Raw genomic sequence first — 17975 nt, forward strand, 5'->3', positions numbered from 1 at the left:
AGCAAACCTGTTTTTCTTCTCAGCTCAGCCCACTCTCTTTGAAGATACTGGTTGTTGATATTTGAGCTGTCATGGTGGCATTGTGGTGGTGGTGGTGGTGGCGGCTGTTTTTTTTTTTTTTTTTTCAATTGAGTTCTTATTTGTGGATGACTTGATGTGATGTCTGGGATGAACTTCAACATAGAACGGGGGCGGCAGAGCAGTGGGGAAGAGATGAAGCGAAACTGGCCGCTGTGCATTGCTGACTCTGGGGAGTGAGTGCGTGGGAGTTGGTTATACGGCCCCCGGCTTTTTACGTGTTGGCGCTTTTCCATGATGAGGTGTGTGAAGGGCAGGAGGGTGTGGGGGCCTTCGCCAGCCCCTAAGAGGGGCCCGCCGAGAGGGAATCCGTGTGGGGGTGTGCGGTGCTGTAGTGGACACGGGGCAACTTGTGTCCGAGGCCTTCAGAAATGGGCATTGCGTCTGCCTCATCACTTGTACACACGGGAGAGTGAGCGGGGGAGCCAAGGAGCCAAGGGGATAACAGAGTGTCCGAGGACCGAGGAAGACGATGTTCATTAGGTCATTGTTTACAGGAGGGAAGAGGAGGAGCAGTGCCTGTGTCTAGCCGGGGGGCGTGGCTGAGTGCATTGTACGGGGCCTTGCCGCGGGGTGCGGGCCCCCACGGACGCTGACCGCAGTGTGTCAGAGCCTCACTGGCATCCAGGCAGCGAGCATTCACTGAGCACCTACTCTGTGCCAGGCACTGTGCCAGGGGGTGTGACAGGGCATACGCTCCGGTGGCCGTGGTGTCCAGTTCTGAGACAAAGGTACAGTACGATCCTGTTTTGGGAAAACATAAACAAACTACGTATCAATCCTGGTTTCCTCACCAGAACGCGAACCCACGGTTTCCTGTGCCTCGTGGCTTTGTGAGTGGCTTTCATGTCTTTTCTGTGTGACCCTCTGTTCTAACGGAACTACTTCCAACGTATTTGTACCTTGTTTGTGAACGTGGGTTCATGGCGTTATAGGAGATGTCAGGTCTGCGGCTTTGTAGGCCAACATCTGTGGACTCCATGGACGGCTCACCCCCCAGGGTCCAGTCTCCTTCCATCACCTTATATCCGGCCCCTTCGCCCTCTTCCTCCTCCCACCACCCCCCCCCCTTTCCCGGTGACCTCCCTTCCGTTTCATGGCACCATGGCAGGGGCGATTTCCAGGCCTTCAGGGTTTTAACCCGGGCGGTGGGCATCGGAGCCCTGTATTTCACGTGGGCTCCTGGTTTAAAATGCAGACAGGTTCTGAGCCCCACCCCCGGCCCACTGAGCAGGAATCTTTGCGGGGCGGGGGGGGGCAAGCCAGGTGTCTGCCTTTTCTGGGTGACTCCAGTGCTTTGCTACCTGAGGCCCACTCGGTTCAGCCGAGGACTATTGGGGCCCTCGTGCGCTTAACCCTGAGGCTGCAGAGCTCTTCCCAGGTTTGCAGAGGCGTCAGGTCTGAAGACAGTCCAGGCAGCGCTGTCCCTTCCTTCCTTCCTTCCTTCCTGAGACTTGGCGTTAGCAGGAAGAGGCCGTGCACAGCATCTGCACCCCCGCCCCCCGCCCCCCGCCTCTTACAGAAGATGAGTGCAAGGCTCAGGGCTGACTCAGCCAGGAGACCAGGGCTGGACCCCACGGGTCTGCACTTCTGTGTTGTTCCAGCTCCAGGGGCCCTGACTGGAGGTTCCAGAAGGCAGGAATGGACGGGCCCTTGAGCTGCTTCCCTCAGCATCCCAGAAGGCCCAAGGGGGTTCCTGCCTCCCCGGGTGCGACTTGGCCGCTTCGGGCCCGGCTCTGTGAGGCTCCTGTTGGATTCCGGTTACCTCATGCTTATCAGAAGCTGATTCATCTGCTCTCCCATTCATGCCTCTGACCAGTCATCCCTCCATCCGTTCATTCATTCCATAAGCATCTGCCGCTGTCCGCTCCGTACCAGGCCCTGCGCCGGGTTCTGGGGACGCGGAGATGAGTCAAGCTGGACTCTGCCCCCTGCGGCCTCCCGATCCAGCGGGTGGAGGTGACCGTTCCAGTGAAATCTATGACAGGGCCTGGTGGAGGGAGCCTGGGTCTCCCATTCACTGAGAATGGGGAAAGAAATTAATTCTTCATAGATGATGTTTTTTCCAGTTTGTGGGCTCTTTCTTTTTAAAACCTCAACCCGGTTTGTTTCAAAAGTAACAATATTCAAACAGGCCCAGAGGGTGCAGCAGGGAAATGTGATCTTTATCACATCCTGCCTCCTTCCCCAGAGGCTAAGGCTGCTAATCGGTCTTCGGGTATCTTTCCAGAAAACGCTTCTATGTATTTTTGCATGTGGAGAGCATGAGCCTTCCCTGCCCCCCATGCACGGAAACACGTTGTTCACCCGGTTATGTCACGTGGTTCTTTTTACGTAACAGTTCCTCTTGGCAAATGGCCCGGCCCAGCACCCACCCCATAGGCCGCCCTGTGAATGGGCATTGCGTTGTTCCCCGGATTTTAATATTAAATACAGGAGTAACCATCCTGACAGGTGGAGTCTTCCAGTTCCTGGTGTCAAAGGGAGAAGATGGAGCGGGGTCACCCGTTCGGGGATGAAAATGTGGAGGCTGAGCCCCGACCCGACCCCCCCAATCACCAGCAATGCCAGCCACGCTGGTTGAAGGTTGACATGACCTAGAGCTGCCACCAGGCAGTGCCTGTCCCCCTGCTTCATTCATTCTGCTGTGTCCTTCCCGCAGCCCTCGCCTCCCACGACTACATCTTGAAGATCGTGCCCACAGTTTACGAAGACAAGAGCGGCAAGCAGCGGTACTCTTACCAGTACACAGTGGCCAACAAGGTACGGGCGGCGGCGGGGCCCGGCGGCGTGCAACAGCGCCCTCTGCTGGCCGAGAGCAGAGGCTACACGTGTCGGGGCACAATTTGAGAAAGAGCAGGCAGGTGGCCTCCCACCAAGGTCCAGGGGTTACAGCCGGCTCCACAGCCCTGCACCTGGCCCCGGATTGGTCAGCACATGACAGACGCTTTGGCTCTTGAATCACCCCGGTGGCCATGGGTTAACGGGAATGTCCCAGGACCCCAACACTCAAAGTCACGGAGAAGCAGGCAGGCCTCGGGGAGGCAGGGCATGGTCAGAGCCAGCGGGATGGGGTGACCAACAGTGGTTTCCAGCCGAGGGCCTCAGGCTGCCCGGGAGAGGACCCTGCCTGCCAGTGGGACATGAATGCCTGAAGCTCGTTGGCTGAGGTCCCCCCACGAGACTCCCCTTTACCACCAGGACTCTCCTTTTTCATCTGGTCCAGGGCTGCCCAAACCCCTTGTGAGTGAAGTGTTTCGCTCAATTAGTAATAATAACAGCGTAGTCGCTCTCATTTATTGAGCACCTATAATGGGTTGGACACGATGCTAGGCTCTCTACCTCCACCATCGTTTTCAGTCATGACAGCTCTGACATCGGGACGATTGTTGTCCCCATTTCACAGATTTGGCCACTGAGACACAGAAAGGTAGTCCAGCTACAAAGTAGCCAGGTGGAGTTTAGAATCGGCTTCTCCTCGGCTCCAGAGCCTGGCCTCCTGGCCCCATCACTGTTCCTTCTGAACAAGGGGCAAGAGTCTGCCGGGCCGGGCGTTTCTCCCTCTGTGGGTGCCCTGGGGTCCCCCTGCTCTGGCCCGCCCGTGCTGATGTTTCTTCTGTTCTCTGCTTCTTGGAGGGCGTGCCATTGTCACCCTCAGGGGCTGACAGCATCTGACAGCTAGGAGAACGTGGGGGCAGTCTGAGCAGACGTCATGAGCCGTCCCTAAGTCACATAACCACCTGGTGCCTCAGTTTACTCGTTTGTGAAATGATGCCCACCTCCTCAGACCACTGTCACATGAGGCGATGCCTTTAAAGCCAGGCATTGGATAAGGCTTTGGGTACATGGCGGCTGTTTTTTCATTATTTCTCTCTGACCCTCAGCCCCAGGCCATGACCCAGACAGCCACCCTGCCCGTCCGCTCCCCTGGAGAAGGCTGATCTTGTTTTGCCCAAGGCTCCTTCCCTTGAGGCGTTGGCCAGGGCCCAGCGCCCGGAACAGCTCGCTCAGCTCCCTTGTGGCCTTGGCCCCAGCTTGCCCCAGAGCGAGTGGGGCTGTGCCCATCGGGGACGGGGAACAGAGAGGCAGGGCTCCGGCTCATCCCCAGGAGAAGCCTCGGATCCGGCCCGGCGTTTGGGGTTGGGGGTGCCCTGGGGGTTCAGCTTGGTCTCCAGATGTTGGAGAGGAATGAGGGGAGCCCAGAGGTTTTCGGCATCCCAAGGCACCCAGACCAGAGAGGGCCCACGGCCCACTCGGGCCTTTCGCATCCTTTCGGCCCCAGCGGTGCCTTCCTGGGAGGCAGGTTGTGGGCTGAGCCCTCTGGCTTTCCGGTTCCGAGTGTTCCTTCTTCCCACGGTCTCTGTGTCACACGCACACCCTCCTCGGGGTGTCATGTGTGGCTTAGAATGTCCCCTCCTCACTGAGCCTCCCAGACGCCCTGGGGAGACTTGGTCACTTGTCCCGTGGCCCCTGCAGGACTCCGTGTCCCTCAGTCACACCGTGCGTGGTGTCGCAGTATTGCACATATTATTTTTATATATTTCTTTATTGATTTCAGAGAGGAAGGAAGAGGCAGAGAGAGAGATAGAAGCATCAGTGATGAGAGAGAATCATTGATCGGCTGCCTCCTGCACGCTCCCCACCGGGGATGGAGCCCGCAACCCAGGCATGTGCCCTTGGCCGGAATCGAACCTGGGACCCTTCAGTCCGCAGGCCGACGCTCTATCCACTGAGCCACACTGGCCAGGGCTGCACATATTGTTACATCTGCCTTCCCCAGACGGTGACGCCCCTGGGGATGGAGCGGGACTCGCTCCCTTGGGTCCCCAGCCGCCAGCATGGCGCCAGCAAACAGGAGAGGCGCGTAGGAACTTGCTGAATGAAGGAGTGGATTTTGCGTGGCCCAGGAAGCGGGAGAGAGGCCTTTATTCAGAATGAGCCCAAACCACACTTGTCCTTCTCCCTTTCTGCTCTCAGATCCTTATTTTCATTCTGGCGCTGCTTCTGGGATTAAAATATGGACAGTTTCCAGGCAGCCAAGGTCACAATGCCCCCGGCAACGATGCCCGTCCAGACCAACGCTGACGGCAAAGGCTCTGGGGCGGGGGTGTGAGAGGAGGGGCCGGTGCGTCTGGCTCCCTGGAGAGAGAGGGAGGAAGGCCCATTCTCGTGGGTGGCAGGGGCAACCCCTGTAATCCACCCCCACCCACCGTGAGATGCGGTTTGTGTGCCTGAGTCTCATGCCCTCCGCGCCTCCCCCGCTCACCCCGTCTCTTCTCCCACCCCAGGAGTACGTCGCCTACAGCCACACGGGCCGCATCATCCCTGCCATCTGGTTCCGCTACGACCTCAGCCCCATCACGGTCAAGTACACCGAGAGACGGCAGCCCCTGTACAGGTTCATCACCACGGTGAGTGGGCAGGTGGGTGAGTGGGCGGGGCGCCTGCCGTGGGGTCCTCCTCCTGGCGCCTCCACCGGTTCTTAAAGAAACAGGGCACAGCCCTCAGGACTGGGGGCGCGGGCTGTACAACCGGAGGCTTTGATCCCCGCCATGTTCAGAACTGTCATCAGAATCACATCAGTGTGGTCAGTGGTTCATCAGGAAAATGTTCTCCGGCGGGGAACGCTCATTTCTGAAGCAGCTGTGTGTGTGGCTCCATTCGATGTTCATGGTTTCTTCCAGTTTTTTTCTTTTTTGTGGGTATCAGTGCTAGCAGGGTTTCTCCTTTGCTGTGTGAGTTTTGCAGCGAAGGCTTAGGTAACTCTGTTTTCTTTCCTGTGTCTGTTTTCCAACCAGAGCTGCTGATATCATAGGGTTTTTCTTTCTTTCCTTCCTGCCTGTCCTTTTTTTTTTTTTTTTCTCCTTCTTTGCCATTGTCTCTGCCAATGGAGACAGCTTCGAGCTGATGTCATTCTTCTCTGAGCCTCATTACCGAGTGTCCGGTTTCCCGGGCTCTCATTCCCCATGTCCTTGGGGGGAGGCAGCAGGGTCACGATGCCCTGCTTCAGCCAAGAGGCCTGGAGGTGTCTGGTGTCAGCCAGAGTCGGCTGAAGTGAACAGAGGGGTGGTTGCCCCCCACCTCACAGATTGGGAAACTGAGGCCTGGAGGCCCTTATGCTGCTTCTGCCCCTCTTCACGCTTTGAATAAGGAGTCGGGGTCAGGGGTCCAGTCCTGGCACTTGCATTTCTGGCGCTGACTCGGCTACAGAAGAGACAGGACCCCACATGGAGCTGGGTGGAGGGGGTCGGTAGGCCTCAGGCGTGGCTGGATCCAGGCATAAACATGGTCTGCATTAGGCCTTCCCTCAACCCCTGTTCCTCCGCACCGGCTTCGTTTTCAAACAGAATTTACCAGCAGGAAGTGCCTCTTTCTCAGCAACTCCACCCCGAGTCCTGGGTAGGATCGTGCTGTCCTTGGCCTGGCTCAGGCCCATGCCATCCTGGTGGCCTGGACAATGAGTGGAGTCTCCAGCTGGCCAGCCCCACTCAGACCCCAGGGACAAAGACTGCAAGGGGAGGATCTGGGGCCAGTCCCGGGAGGGAGGAGTGGGTGCCAGGAGGCAAAAAGGCCCTCATCTCCTAACCTACAGCATAGGAATAACAGCCCCGCCTCCCCAGGGCCGCGTGGGACTCAGGCTCTTCGCAGGTCTAGAAAGCCACGTGGATGCGAGGTGTCAGACGGCTGGGTTTCTGTGAGCCTCAGAACAGCCCTTCCTGTTCCCTGACTCCATAGAAAACTTGAACTTCTAGTCAGCACAGGGCACCTGCCATCCTTAAAACACCGGACCCGGACAGGGAAAAGGTGTTTGCCGCACCTCCGGGGAAGGAGTGTGCTGAAGAATTTACACATAAAGGACCCCTACAAAGCACTCAGAAAAAATGATCAGAAGGAAAATGGGCGAGGTCGGCGTTCACAGAAGAGACCACTCTGGCCGTGGGGAGAGGCCCAAGTTCACTGGAAATGGGAGGACTGAGATTCGAAGCAGCAAGTCCGGTTCGGTCCTGTCAGGCTGGCAGATGGGAAAGATGGGCCGCCATGGAGATGGGGAGGCTGTGCGGTGAGTGGGGCGGGGGGAGACCTGCGCGCTCTCCCCGGTGCACGGGCCACGGGCCAGCCACTCGGGAGGGAGACGTGCAAACCCTTTGACCCGAAAGTCGGGATGTGTGAGCAAGTGATTCTCCCCGAGGCCTCGCGGAGCGGCCCCTCCGGGGGGTCTTGGCTCTGACTCCGAATAAGATATAACCGAGGGTTCCAGGAGGTGCCTCTGCCGGTGTGGCCTGCGGCCCTGACAGTGGCAGGGAAACCCCGTGCCCACAGCTGGCGGCAGGGCCGAGAAGGATCTTCATCCCCCTTCCTGTTTGCGCCTGTGATGCCCGACCGCTGAGGCTCTGAGGGCTGCAGCCCTGTGTGAGTGGCTGAGCAACGAAGCCACTGCATTTATTCGCTGAACATTTGCTAGAATTTTCCACATGCCAGGCAGCCAGATAGATCAATGAGACATCACCTCGGCCCTCGGGCTGCTCCCCGGCTGGTGGGCACCAGGCGCGGTGGGGACAGAGGTGGGCCAGGCCCCCTGCTTGGGAAGGTGCTGAGAAGGAAAGCGGGGATGGGTCTGGAAGGGTGAGGAGATGCGTTCTAGGCTGAGGGAAGGAGGGAGGCTTTCAGCAGAGAACGTGCACAGGTGCCCCCCACAGCACGTCCTGCGGGGGCCAGGTGGCCTCCTTCCATGGGGGGGGCGGGGGGGTCCCAAGAGGGTGCAGGGGAGGAGCCTGTCCTGCATTACCCAGAGGCCCCCCGCCTCCAGGACTCCGGCCACCAGCCCCTCCTCCACCCCCGCGTGAGCCGTGCTGCAGGGAACCTCCTGACATCATTAGGATGGTCGTTTTTTTGCTGAAGGCCCCATGACACCATCTCGGTTGCCACGGCAACCAGGGTCAGTCTTGAGCCAGCTGGCTGTCCCTGGCAGATGGCGTCATTGTGCAGCTTCGGTCGCTCTTGTCACGGGACGGGGACAGCAGATGTGGGGGTGACGTTCCCTGGCAGACACACAGCACAAAGACCCCGGCAGCCCTCGCGGGCAGGGCGGGGCGGGCACCTGCTGTGACTTCTCTTTCTCTCTTTTTAAAAACCAAACACTTGTGTGCAAAGCCCCGGACTCCAAGTGGGGGCCTCTGCAAATAGCTCCTCCGAGAGGCTGCTGAAGAGGGGCGTGGGCCAGCCTGTCGTCATGTGGCGGCTGCAGAGGCAGCTGTGGGTGGGCTGGAATGAGGGGTGGGTCCAGCCGGTGGGGGGGGGGGGGCTGAGGGTGTGGAGGGGAGGGGCGAGGGGGCCTCCCCAGTGCAATTCTAAGTATGGAGTACCTGGCTTATTCGGAGTTGCCCCTCCAGGGTCCCGTGGTCAGGAAAGGACCCGCTGTTTCTGAGCCTGGACCCGGGAGGGTTCCTCCTCCTGGGTGTCCCCCGGGCTGCCCCGCGCTCCCCTCTCCGGCCACCCAGGCCACCTTGCTCAGATTTCTGCTTTGTGCTATTCCAGAAAATTCCACTCAGGGGGTAAGCAGATGGTGTTCAACAGCGTGCAAGTGTGAAGTGGCCCCGCCCACCCACCCACGCACACTTGTCCCCCGCCACTTGCCGACGCCCCTTTCCGAGACGCCTTTCAAGTGGGTGGTGGTGACAGATTGGATGGCTTCAGGGGTCGCGTTGCTTTCCTCGTGTGTCTTATTCTATTTGGGGGCCACAGCCAGAAGCCACAAAGTACCGGACTGGGCCGGTATGGCTGTGAGTGTGTGCCCACCGGGAAGTCCGGCTGGTCCCGCCAGGCTCCCGATGGGCGGCAGGCGCGGCGGAATTAGACAGGGTCCCTGCCCGCCATCCAGCACAGGGCCTGGCTGGCACAGAGGAGCGCCGATACAACGGGACAGTCGCTTGAAGAAGTGATCACACAGCTACGCTTATGATAATGGGTGTGTGCCGGGTAATGTTATAGCTACCTCCTTTAACCCTCCCAGGGGCCCTCCGAGGTAGATGATGTCATTCCTATTTTATATATGAGGCCCAGAGCGGTACCGAAGCCTGTCCGAGGTCACACAGCCAGGAAATGACAAGGCTGGAACTTGACCCCAAAGCCCACCTCCCTCTTTTAAAACAACGGCTCTCAAGGATGTTCCAGCAACAGAGACCCATGAGGCCACGGAGCCCTGGGGAGGACGCCAGGACCCTGTGATACAGCGACTTCTGTCCTGGGAAACCAGGGGAAAATACAGCAGGAAGCATGTCTGATAAAAATCACAGCCACCTGCATGCAAACCATAAAAAACGCTAACTCCCCAGACGTGTGGTTTGCACGTTTTCTTGTCCTTATCTGATTACCTTTCGCTCATCGGTGTGGGCACCGGAAGGAATCTGCCATAGACCTAAGGCGTCAGGTGCCGGGGTGCGGGGAGGTGGGAGAAAGGACTGCAAGGAGACAGGCCTGGGGCGGTGTTACCCGCTGAGATGGTGAGCCGAGGGGGAGCGGGGGGGACCGGCTTTGTGGCTGGACTGGCACAGCAGCCTTTTCAGAGCCTCGATTCTCTCCTTCTCCCACGTCCCTCTGTGTGCCTCCCTTCCCGGGACCGTGCGCTCCGGGACAGGCCTGCATCTTGGCATCTCTGGTCCCCAGGTCTTCCACGGCGCAGGCGGGTGATGAACAGGTGTCAGACGGAGGGAGGGGTGTCTACCTTGGTCCACCCCCAAGGCAGTTTCTAAGGAACAGAACAAACCCAAAGTAGCAGCTCAGCTACTCAGTTGGCCTGGAAATGTGCAAACAACTTCCGTCCAGATCCTTCCGGACGGCTGAGCGGAGCTAGGTCTCCAGAAGGCCGCGTGCCGGGGGCAGGTGGCTCCAGCCGGCCTGCCCGGATGTCTCAGGCAGCTTCTGAGACGGAAGGAACATTAGAATGGGGTGGGCTCACCGCGCTTATTCCACAGCCTCACAGCTTCTTGCTTCATAAACGTGGCTGAGGGGGGCCCCTTCCTTCAGGACATTTGACGACAGAATTGAGAAAACAGAAGATAAAGAAGCCACCTGAGCGTGAAGACGGGGACCGAGGGGAGCTGCAGGGGGGGGTGAAGCGGGGGTGGGGGTGGAGGGGGAGGGGGGGTCTCACTGGAAAAAGCGGGCCCTTTGCAGCCAGCCCCCCAGACCCAGCTTCTTGTCGCCCACCGTGGCGGCTGTGTGACCTTGGATAAATCCGTCCCTCTCTGCGCCTCTGCTTCCCCATCCGTGGAATGGGCCTCACCCATTTCCCCCAGCCCTTGCGACGACTGAATGAGAAGGCCGAAGAAAGTGCCATCTCAGACCTGGCACATAGTAGGTGCTCAACCAAGCCGGCTTTTTCCTGAGGGGGAGGGAGGCCGGCATTTTGCAGCTGCAGCCATTGTAAAAATGGCAAGGACAGGATCCCTGTCCCCCGGGCTCCTGCACTAGAGAGTGGGCATGGGCCCTCTGACACCCCTGGGTGGGGGCACCACCCCCACTCCTCCTCCACCCCCTGCTCCTTCCCGGGGCCCAGTCATCGGCTTCCCTTGAGACACCCCCCACCTCCGCCTCGCCAGGCTCCGGCTCCGTGTTCTCATCCTCGGCTCCAGCCAGTCTGCCGCCGCCCGCTCTGATGGCACCGGGTTCATTATTTATTTCCTCCTCCTGTGCTTTTCCACAAGCGTCTCGCGCCGCGCTGACCGGGCCGGGGAAGGGAGTGGATGGCTCCCGGCACTTAGTGCAGCGGGCAGCTAGACGGGAGTGGGGAGGGGGGGGTCGGCTCAGTCCTCACGGTGGGCCCCATTTTACAGATGAGAGAAACTGAGGCTCAGAGAGGCCCACTGGTTTCCCCGGCCAGAGCCACAGAGCTGGGATCCGACCCTAGGAATGTGTCCTCCGGAGCCCACCCTCTCCCCCACCCCAGGCGGCGTGTCTGGCATACTGGTTCGCGGCACGCTACAGAGAAGTGAATGGGGGGAGGGTGGGTGCTGGTGGGACAACGGAGGGATTCAGCCCCGGCCAGTGCAGTTGGAACATGCCCTTTCCATAGTGTAAGGAATTAGGAGCCGTAATTAAAACGAAAGGGAAAAGCACACGCGCGCGCGCACACACACACACCCCCTTCTTTTCAAGGTAGACAGGCTGACTTCATTCTGGCCGGAGGCGGCCGGGAAGCTGGCAGGCCGCAGGGAGGAGGCCCCTGCGGGAATAAGGGGTGTTATTGAGGACTTCTGCCAGAAGCTGAGCGAAGCACTTGCCTCAGACTCTCTGGGGCCTGGCCATCGAAGGGTCCTTGTCTTTGGGTCTGGAGCTGGGGCTGCTGACCAAGGAGTTGGCAGGTGCTGGCCGTGGCGGCCCTCCCTGACTCAGTGGCCCTGCTTTTCACCCTCGTCCCCCGCGCCACCCCCCCCCCCCCACACACACACACACACACACAGAGGTTGTCCCACTGTCCTTGGCCTGGTCGGAAGGTACAAAGCCTGGCAATGAGGGACCAAGGGAACAGGCATTCAAGGCTGGCACGGACACTCACTCCCACAGCAGCCCTGACAGTGAGGATTAGCCTCCTCGTTTGTAAAAGCAGGGAAACCGAGGCACGGGGAACTTGGGTGATGCAAGAGCATGCAGTGGGAGGGGACCCGACCATCCTGCATCGCCTCCACCCTGTGAGAGAGTCGCCTTTGCCCCCTGGGAATCCTGCTCCGTTTCTGAGCAAGTCATTCATTCGTTTGTTCATTCGTCCATTTACTCTCCCGCTCGATCACTGCTTGACCTACTCAGTAAACGTGTACTGAGTACCTACTGCGCGTCAGGTACTTGTGCTGTCTTCCGTCCCTCGGGCTTTTAGGAAATGAGAGTTGAAGCCATAGGGTTGAGGTGGGCCAAAGAATGGAAGCTCCCTGCGGCCTCGGTGCTTTGCCCCTACCCAACGCTGTTCCGCACAAACACTTCTTGGCGCTTCCCTGAGGAAACACCGTGTCTCCGCCTCAGCTCCCCCATCTGGAGAAGGGGTCCTCGGAGTGCATGGGGCCCAGGCAGCTGCAGAGATTCTGCCTGTCTGCCTGTGCTGGCCTATCTTTCCCTGAGTCACATGCTCCTTTAAAGAGCCAGGTGGGAAACGGAAATGGAGACCCCGAGGCCTGATCTGGGGGATAAGTCATGTTTGATCCATTGTTCTTCTTAGGGAGGTTTGGAAAATCTCTGGTCTAGCGACAAGGTTGGAGCCTTTCGGTCAACCAAAAGGGGATCTTTTACTGAGCACCTACTAAGTGCTAGGAGCTCCAGAGGCATTTCCTGTGGTGCAACAGTCGGCAAGGTAGGGATGGTCTTCCCATTTTGTAGATGAGAAGACTGAGGCCCAGAAAGGCTCTCCCAGGGCCAGAGGAAGTGATAGCCAGCACTCTGCTTCCCGAAGCCACCCGCTCTTTCTGCTGTCACCGTGGGGATGGCCCCCGGGGACGTCCCAGTCCTCACCTCACCCCCACTCTGCCCGGTCCACCTTCACCACGTCCAGCGAGGAGGGTCCCGCCTCCGAGCCTCTGCGCCCACGGCAGCCCGGTTCTCCTCGCTCTTCCGCGTGCAGAGCCACGGGCTGTGGGAACTGAGTGTGCGACTGTGATTCACTGAGTTTTCCCTTGTGTTCACCCAGGGCCTGTCCCCACCGGTCAGGGAGATGCCGTGTCCCCCGCCCCCTGTCGCCTGCCCTTTCTTCCTTCCTTTCTTTCTTTTTTAAATATATATATATATATTTTAATATATTTTATTGATTTTTTTTTTACAGAGAGGAAGGGAGAGGGATAGAGAGTTAGAAACATCGATGAGAGAGAAACATCGATCAGCTGCCTCCTGCACACCCCCCACTGGGGATGTGCCCGCAACCAAGGTACATGCCCTTGACCGGAATCGAACCTGGGACCCTTCAGTCCGCAGGCCGACGCTCTATCCACTGAGCCAAACTGGCCAGGGCATCTGCCCCTTCTTCAGTGTCTTCTTGAGATCCGCGTCGGCCTCCTCATGTCTGCGGCTGGTCACCCCCCATCGGCCACGGATCACAAAGGAAGCCTGTCATTGTGCCACCACCCGTGTAGGGCCCGAGTCCGAGGACAGGCACACCCTCCGTGCAGCCTCGTGGCCCCGTTTATTTCCCCGTGACCTTCTCAGGACGAGGGCTGGCGTGGCTGACCGCCTCCCTGGGTGAGTCCAGATGTGCTAACCTGGAGCTGGGGGTTCTGTGACCATGCAGATGGCAGCATCCCGGGCCACCATGGCCTGAGAGCCCCCGGTCCCCCCTCCCAGCCCCTCACACCAGTCATCACCTCTGGGTGAGCTAGTCGGGGGCTGTGGCAGCATCGGGGGGGGGGGCGCTGTGAGATTTCTTTCAGCTTTTGAGCCCCCTCACACCCCCCCCCCCAAAAAAAAAGTGTCCAAATTTCCCCTCCTCAGTTGGCCAGTGACCGGCACCTTCGGCAGATGTAGGGTCGCGGGGACAGGCTGCTGAGCTGGGGGCATCAGTGGGTTCCCGAGGGCTCCCGGCAGGGCCTCCTCAGGTCCCGGCGCCAGGGCCTCAGTTTCCCCACAGCCGTGTGTTTCCTCGTGCACCTCAATGCGTGCGTTGTCTGCGGCTCCGGGCCACCCAGTGAAAGGAGCTCAGCCTGGGCGCCCGGTGTCTGTGAATCACGGACGCGCTCGGGGTCCGGAGTGTGTCGAATATAGATGTGTGTGTGTGTGTGTGTGTGGTTATTTTCATTTTTTCATTATTTGCTCCATGGCACTTAAGTCACATTTTCCTATCCTCCGATCCAAGCTCTAAAAGCACTTTGTGGTATAAAATCTCGCATCATCTGACCCACTCTACCGAAATAAGCCAGCTCCCTGCCGTCATCTCCCTCGGAAAGTGCCCTCCGTCATGCTCCGGGGCTGGCGGGGAGGGGCCGTGCCCGCGGACCCGCTCCACGATAATCCCCCAGCGCCCCCGGCTCCGCGCCCCCTGGGGCTGCTCGGGTTTCTGGGCTGTTATTACTGGAATGCCAGCTGCCCCACTCCCTGCCCATCCCACAGACCCGCTCTGTCTGCCCGGGGCCTCGGGCCTCCGCTGAGCTCATCGCGTAGAAATATCGTTTTAAAAATAAATGCTGGTTCCATCCGCACTTCCCTCCCGCCTCCGCCGTGTCTCCAGGCCGCCTCCACTTGGCACCAGAGGGTCCGCTAAGGCTGCCCTCTCCCAGAGTCCCCCAGTGGCCGAGTGTCGTGCTGGCCGGCCACCCACGGCTGCCTCCCAGGCAGGCTCAGGGGCCCTCTGGGGCTGCCCAGCATATGGGGGCGCGTGAGAGCTCTGGGGGCAGGCGGACGCGGCCCTGCCACACACGTGCTGTGTGGCCTCGGACAAGTTATCGCCCTCTCTGGGCCACATGGGCACAGGAGTGAAGAGGTGCCCCCACCCCCTGGGGATACGGGGCGGAGGGTGGATTGGTTCTTATGGACAGCATAAGGTTTGTTTCCAAGAGGGAAATACATTTAAAGTTCTCTTGCAAACCTGCCGTGAACTACTGTTTCTCATCGTGCACGCTCCGATTCTCTTTTGGCACCAGAAGGCGACTCACAGGTAGGTCAGAAAATGCTGAGTCGCGCAGTTCCGACAGCCGCACAGCCAAGTGAGGAATGCAGCGGTGGGCACATGTCGTGCCTGCGAGGCAGCCGTGTGGGCTTCAGGGACAGACTTCCCAGAGTTTTGTGTCCCCGTGCGGCCACGAATCACTGTGGCTTTAGACAAGGGATTTGGTGTCTCTGTGCCTCGGTTTCCTTGGCTGTAAAGTAGGCATGGAAATTCTGCTTAGCTCATCGGGCTGACCGGGGGCTCCGTGATGGGAGGCGTGAACCCCCCGGCCCGAGCCCGGCACAGAGAAGGCGCTGTGTCAGCGCTGTGTGTTTTGTCGTGGCCATCATGTGGCAGGAGGTTCCGGAGTACAGACATACAGGTGACGCTCATGAGCATCCCCTACTGTAGCAGTTCTTAATCGGGAGCGGTTTTGAGCTCCAGGGGACAGTTGACAATGTCTGGAGACATTTTGGTTGCCACAACAGGGAGAAGTTACTCCCGGCATCTTGTGGGCGGAGGCCCGGGATGGGGCCAAATACCCTCCCGTGCACGGGACAGCCCCACGGCGACGTATCCGGTCCCCAACGCACATAGTGCCCCGAGCCACCTCGCCCTAACAGGAGCTTTCGGTAGCACCACGGGCCCCTCTCCTCTGCTGCCCGGGGCCTTGGTTGTAATGTTGCGTTTATCGGTATGATGATTTGATGACTGCCCATCCCACGGGTAGCGTGCAAGCTTGTGAGGGAGAGATGTGTTTCTCGCTGCAGTCCCCCCAGGCCACTGCTGCCTCTGCAGCCCACCCCAGAGCTCAGTCACAGGCAGCACTGCGCCCGGACCTGTCAGACACAGGTTCAAGTCCCAGGGTCGCCTCTTGCTGGCTGTGTGACCTTGGGCCAGCGGTGCCACTCTTCTGAACCTCCTTCCCTTCATCTGCCAATGGGGTTGTAAATCGCTGATAAATTAGAGAAGACCACAGGCTCCAGGGTCCAGCCATACCTGAGTTCAAGTCTCAGCGCCGTTACCTAACTAAGCCTCAGTTTCCTCACCTGTGAAATGGGTCCACTGATCCCCTTCCTCAGAAGGTTACCGTGGGAATTTAAGGAGCTGCGGCTGACTTCTTTTATTATTATTATTAACTTCATCATCCAACAAGTGGGTTTTTTGAGCCCTGAGTGTGTTCCAGGCCCCACTGATTGCCATGGGGTGCGTGTAGTGGGGCAGAGCGTCTGTGCTTGCTGAGCTCATTGTCTTGTGATGTGGATGGGGACGGGCCCGGCACTCCCCGCAGCGCTGACCTCTGACCTCCCCCGCTTTCAGATCTGTGCCATCATCGGCGGGACCTTCACGGTAGCTGGCATTCTGGACTCGTGTATCTTCACAGCCTCGGAGGCCTGGAAGAAGATCCAGCTGGGCAAGATGCACTGACCGCCTGCCCGCCCGGCCGGCGAGGACCCAGGGCGGCCGCCAGCCCCGCCTCCAGCGCCCCGTCTCCTCCTGCCCTCTGTCTGGCCCAGGATCTGGCTGCATCCCAAAGTGGGGGTGGCGGGGGGAGGTAGCCGGTGGCTCTTGGTTCCGCAGCTACCGCTCTTCCCCACGTTCAATGTTAGACGAATTACGCTGCCGGAAGTTGTGGTGCCCTTTCCCCTGGGGACCCCCACGACCAGAGTCAGGCAAGGGGTGCTCGGGGATGTTGGGGACCACTCCTGGGAGGGCTGTGGTCCCTTCTCTCTTGTGGGACCGGCTCTCAGCCAGGCTTTGACAATCTCCCAGCCCCCACCTCTTGGACGCACGAAACCCTTTGTTTCCCCACGGGCAGCCACCCGCAGACCTGGGCTCGGCCCTGGACCAGGCTGCCCAAAGGTACCCCCACCTGGAGCCTCCAACAAAGGATGGTACTTCCCAGGCAGCCCCCCGAGCTGTGGCGCTGTAGGGGGAACCCTCACTTCGGCCACATCCTCTCCTGCCTGGCCCAGAGCCCTCACCCCCACGCCTTTCTTTTTCTCCGAGAAGCAGATGCCCAGTCACTGGGCGGTGGCGGGTTCCCCTTCCTCCACTCACCCTGTTCCTCTGGACCCCCCACCGATGTGCCTCAGCCCCCGCTGTGTGACAGCAGCCTCTCTAGGTGGAGGGGCTGGCTGTGACTGGGAATCATCCTTGGAGAACCAGACAGGGTTTGTGCATTATGTCAGGTGGGGAGCCTCTTTCTCTGCGGCCCTAAAACAATCACGTCGCGGCCTCTCCCAGCGGCTGCCCTCAGTCCCAAGGCCTTAGGTGGGGGGAGCAAAGCTGACCCACCCCTCCCCCGTCTGGGGGACACACGCCCATGGCCCTCTCTGCAGCCCTCAGGTTAGGCCCCTTGCCACCGAGCTTCCCAGGGGCTGGCCACACACCAGCACGTTCCTGGTCCCCGGGGCGGTTCCATGGCCCCCCCACTTGCTCCTGAGGTGGGCCCCTCCCCCTTCCTCCCCCTCATCCTTCCCCTTTAGTCCTAAAAGGGAGGGGCAGGGGTCCAGGCGCACTCCCCTGGGAATTTCAGGTATGCCCTGTCCCTGGGAGACGCCACCGGCTTCCCATTTAGATCAAGATTGTTTGCATACTTTTGTAATTAAGGGGCGGGCCGGGGGAAGGAGCTGTAACTTATCTGTAGAGATAGCTCGCGTCTCTGCCATTTGTGACGGTTGGCTCTGAATTCCAGTAGAACAGCTTCCCCGCTTGCGTATGCGTTGACTGATGTGCGTTTGGTTATTTCTGGTATCTCTGGCCACTTAGATGGATTTTTTTTTTTTTTTTTACATTCTGTTCCCCAGTGACCAAAAGGAGTCCCTTTAGAGGGTGGGCGGGTAGGGCGAGGAAATGTGTGGGGTGCACAGGCCTCGAAATTCCACTTCGATGCATTTAAAGAGACAAAACCCTTGGGGACGTAGGGGATGTCAGTTTCCTATGGAAGACACACCTCGGACCCATTATTACAAACAAACATCTCAAGGGGGAAAAAATGTGTCTTTCTTTCCCCACTCATTGGGTTAAACTAGATTAAAGGGCTGATTTTCAGAAAGGTTGCAGTGTGTTTCTTTCTACTTGATTGTGGCTGGCAGCCCGGGGCCTCGGTCCCAGGAGGGAATTTCAATCCATAGGAGAGGAATTGGGAAATGCGGAAAGGATCTGTGAGGATGACCCAGCGCTTCCTTTATGGAGTCCCTCCAGGACGTTCTGGAATCTGCCCTTTGCTGGCCGCGTAGCCTCGTCCCCCTGCCAGTGCCTCAGTTTGCCCAGGTGGAAA

The 17975-nt window shown here is 59.1% G+C and overlaps 1 protein-coding gene across 5 annotated transcripts in view; it reads left to right on the top strand.

Annotated features, from left to right (window-relative positions):
• The window catches only part of ERGIC1 (endoplasmic reticulum-golgi intermediate compartment 1), an 85518-nt gene extending 67768 nt beyond the window's left edge, over nucleotides 1-17750 (top strand). For all 5 annotated transcript variants that reach the window (XM_054718148.1, XM_054718149.1, XM_054718147.1 and 2 more), the window contains exons 8-10: nucleotides 2741-2841; nucleotides 5367-5489; nucleotides 16013-17750. In XM_054718148.1, the coding sequence (XP_054574123.1) occupies nucleotides 2741-2841; nucleotides 5367-5489; nucleotides 16013-16120 (332 nt within the window). In that variant the 3' untranslated portion in view covers nucleotides 16121-17750. The remainder of the gene's footprint in view (nucleotides 1-2740; nucleotides 2842-5366; nucleotides 5490-16012) is intronic.
• Nucleotides 17751-17975: the final 225 nt, after the last annotated feature.

Source organism: Eptesicus fuscus, chromosome 6 (assembly GCF_027574615.1).
Source record: "Eptesicus fuscus isolate TK198812 chromosome 6, DD_ASM_mEF_20220401, whole genome shotgun sequence".
In the NCBI taxonomy this organism is placed as follows: domain Eukaryota; kingdom Metazoa; phylum Chordata; class Mammalia; order Chiroptera; family Vespertilionidae; genus Eptesicus; species Eptesicus fuscus.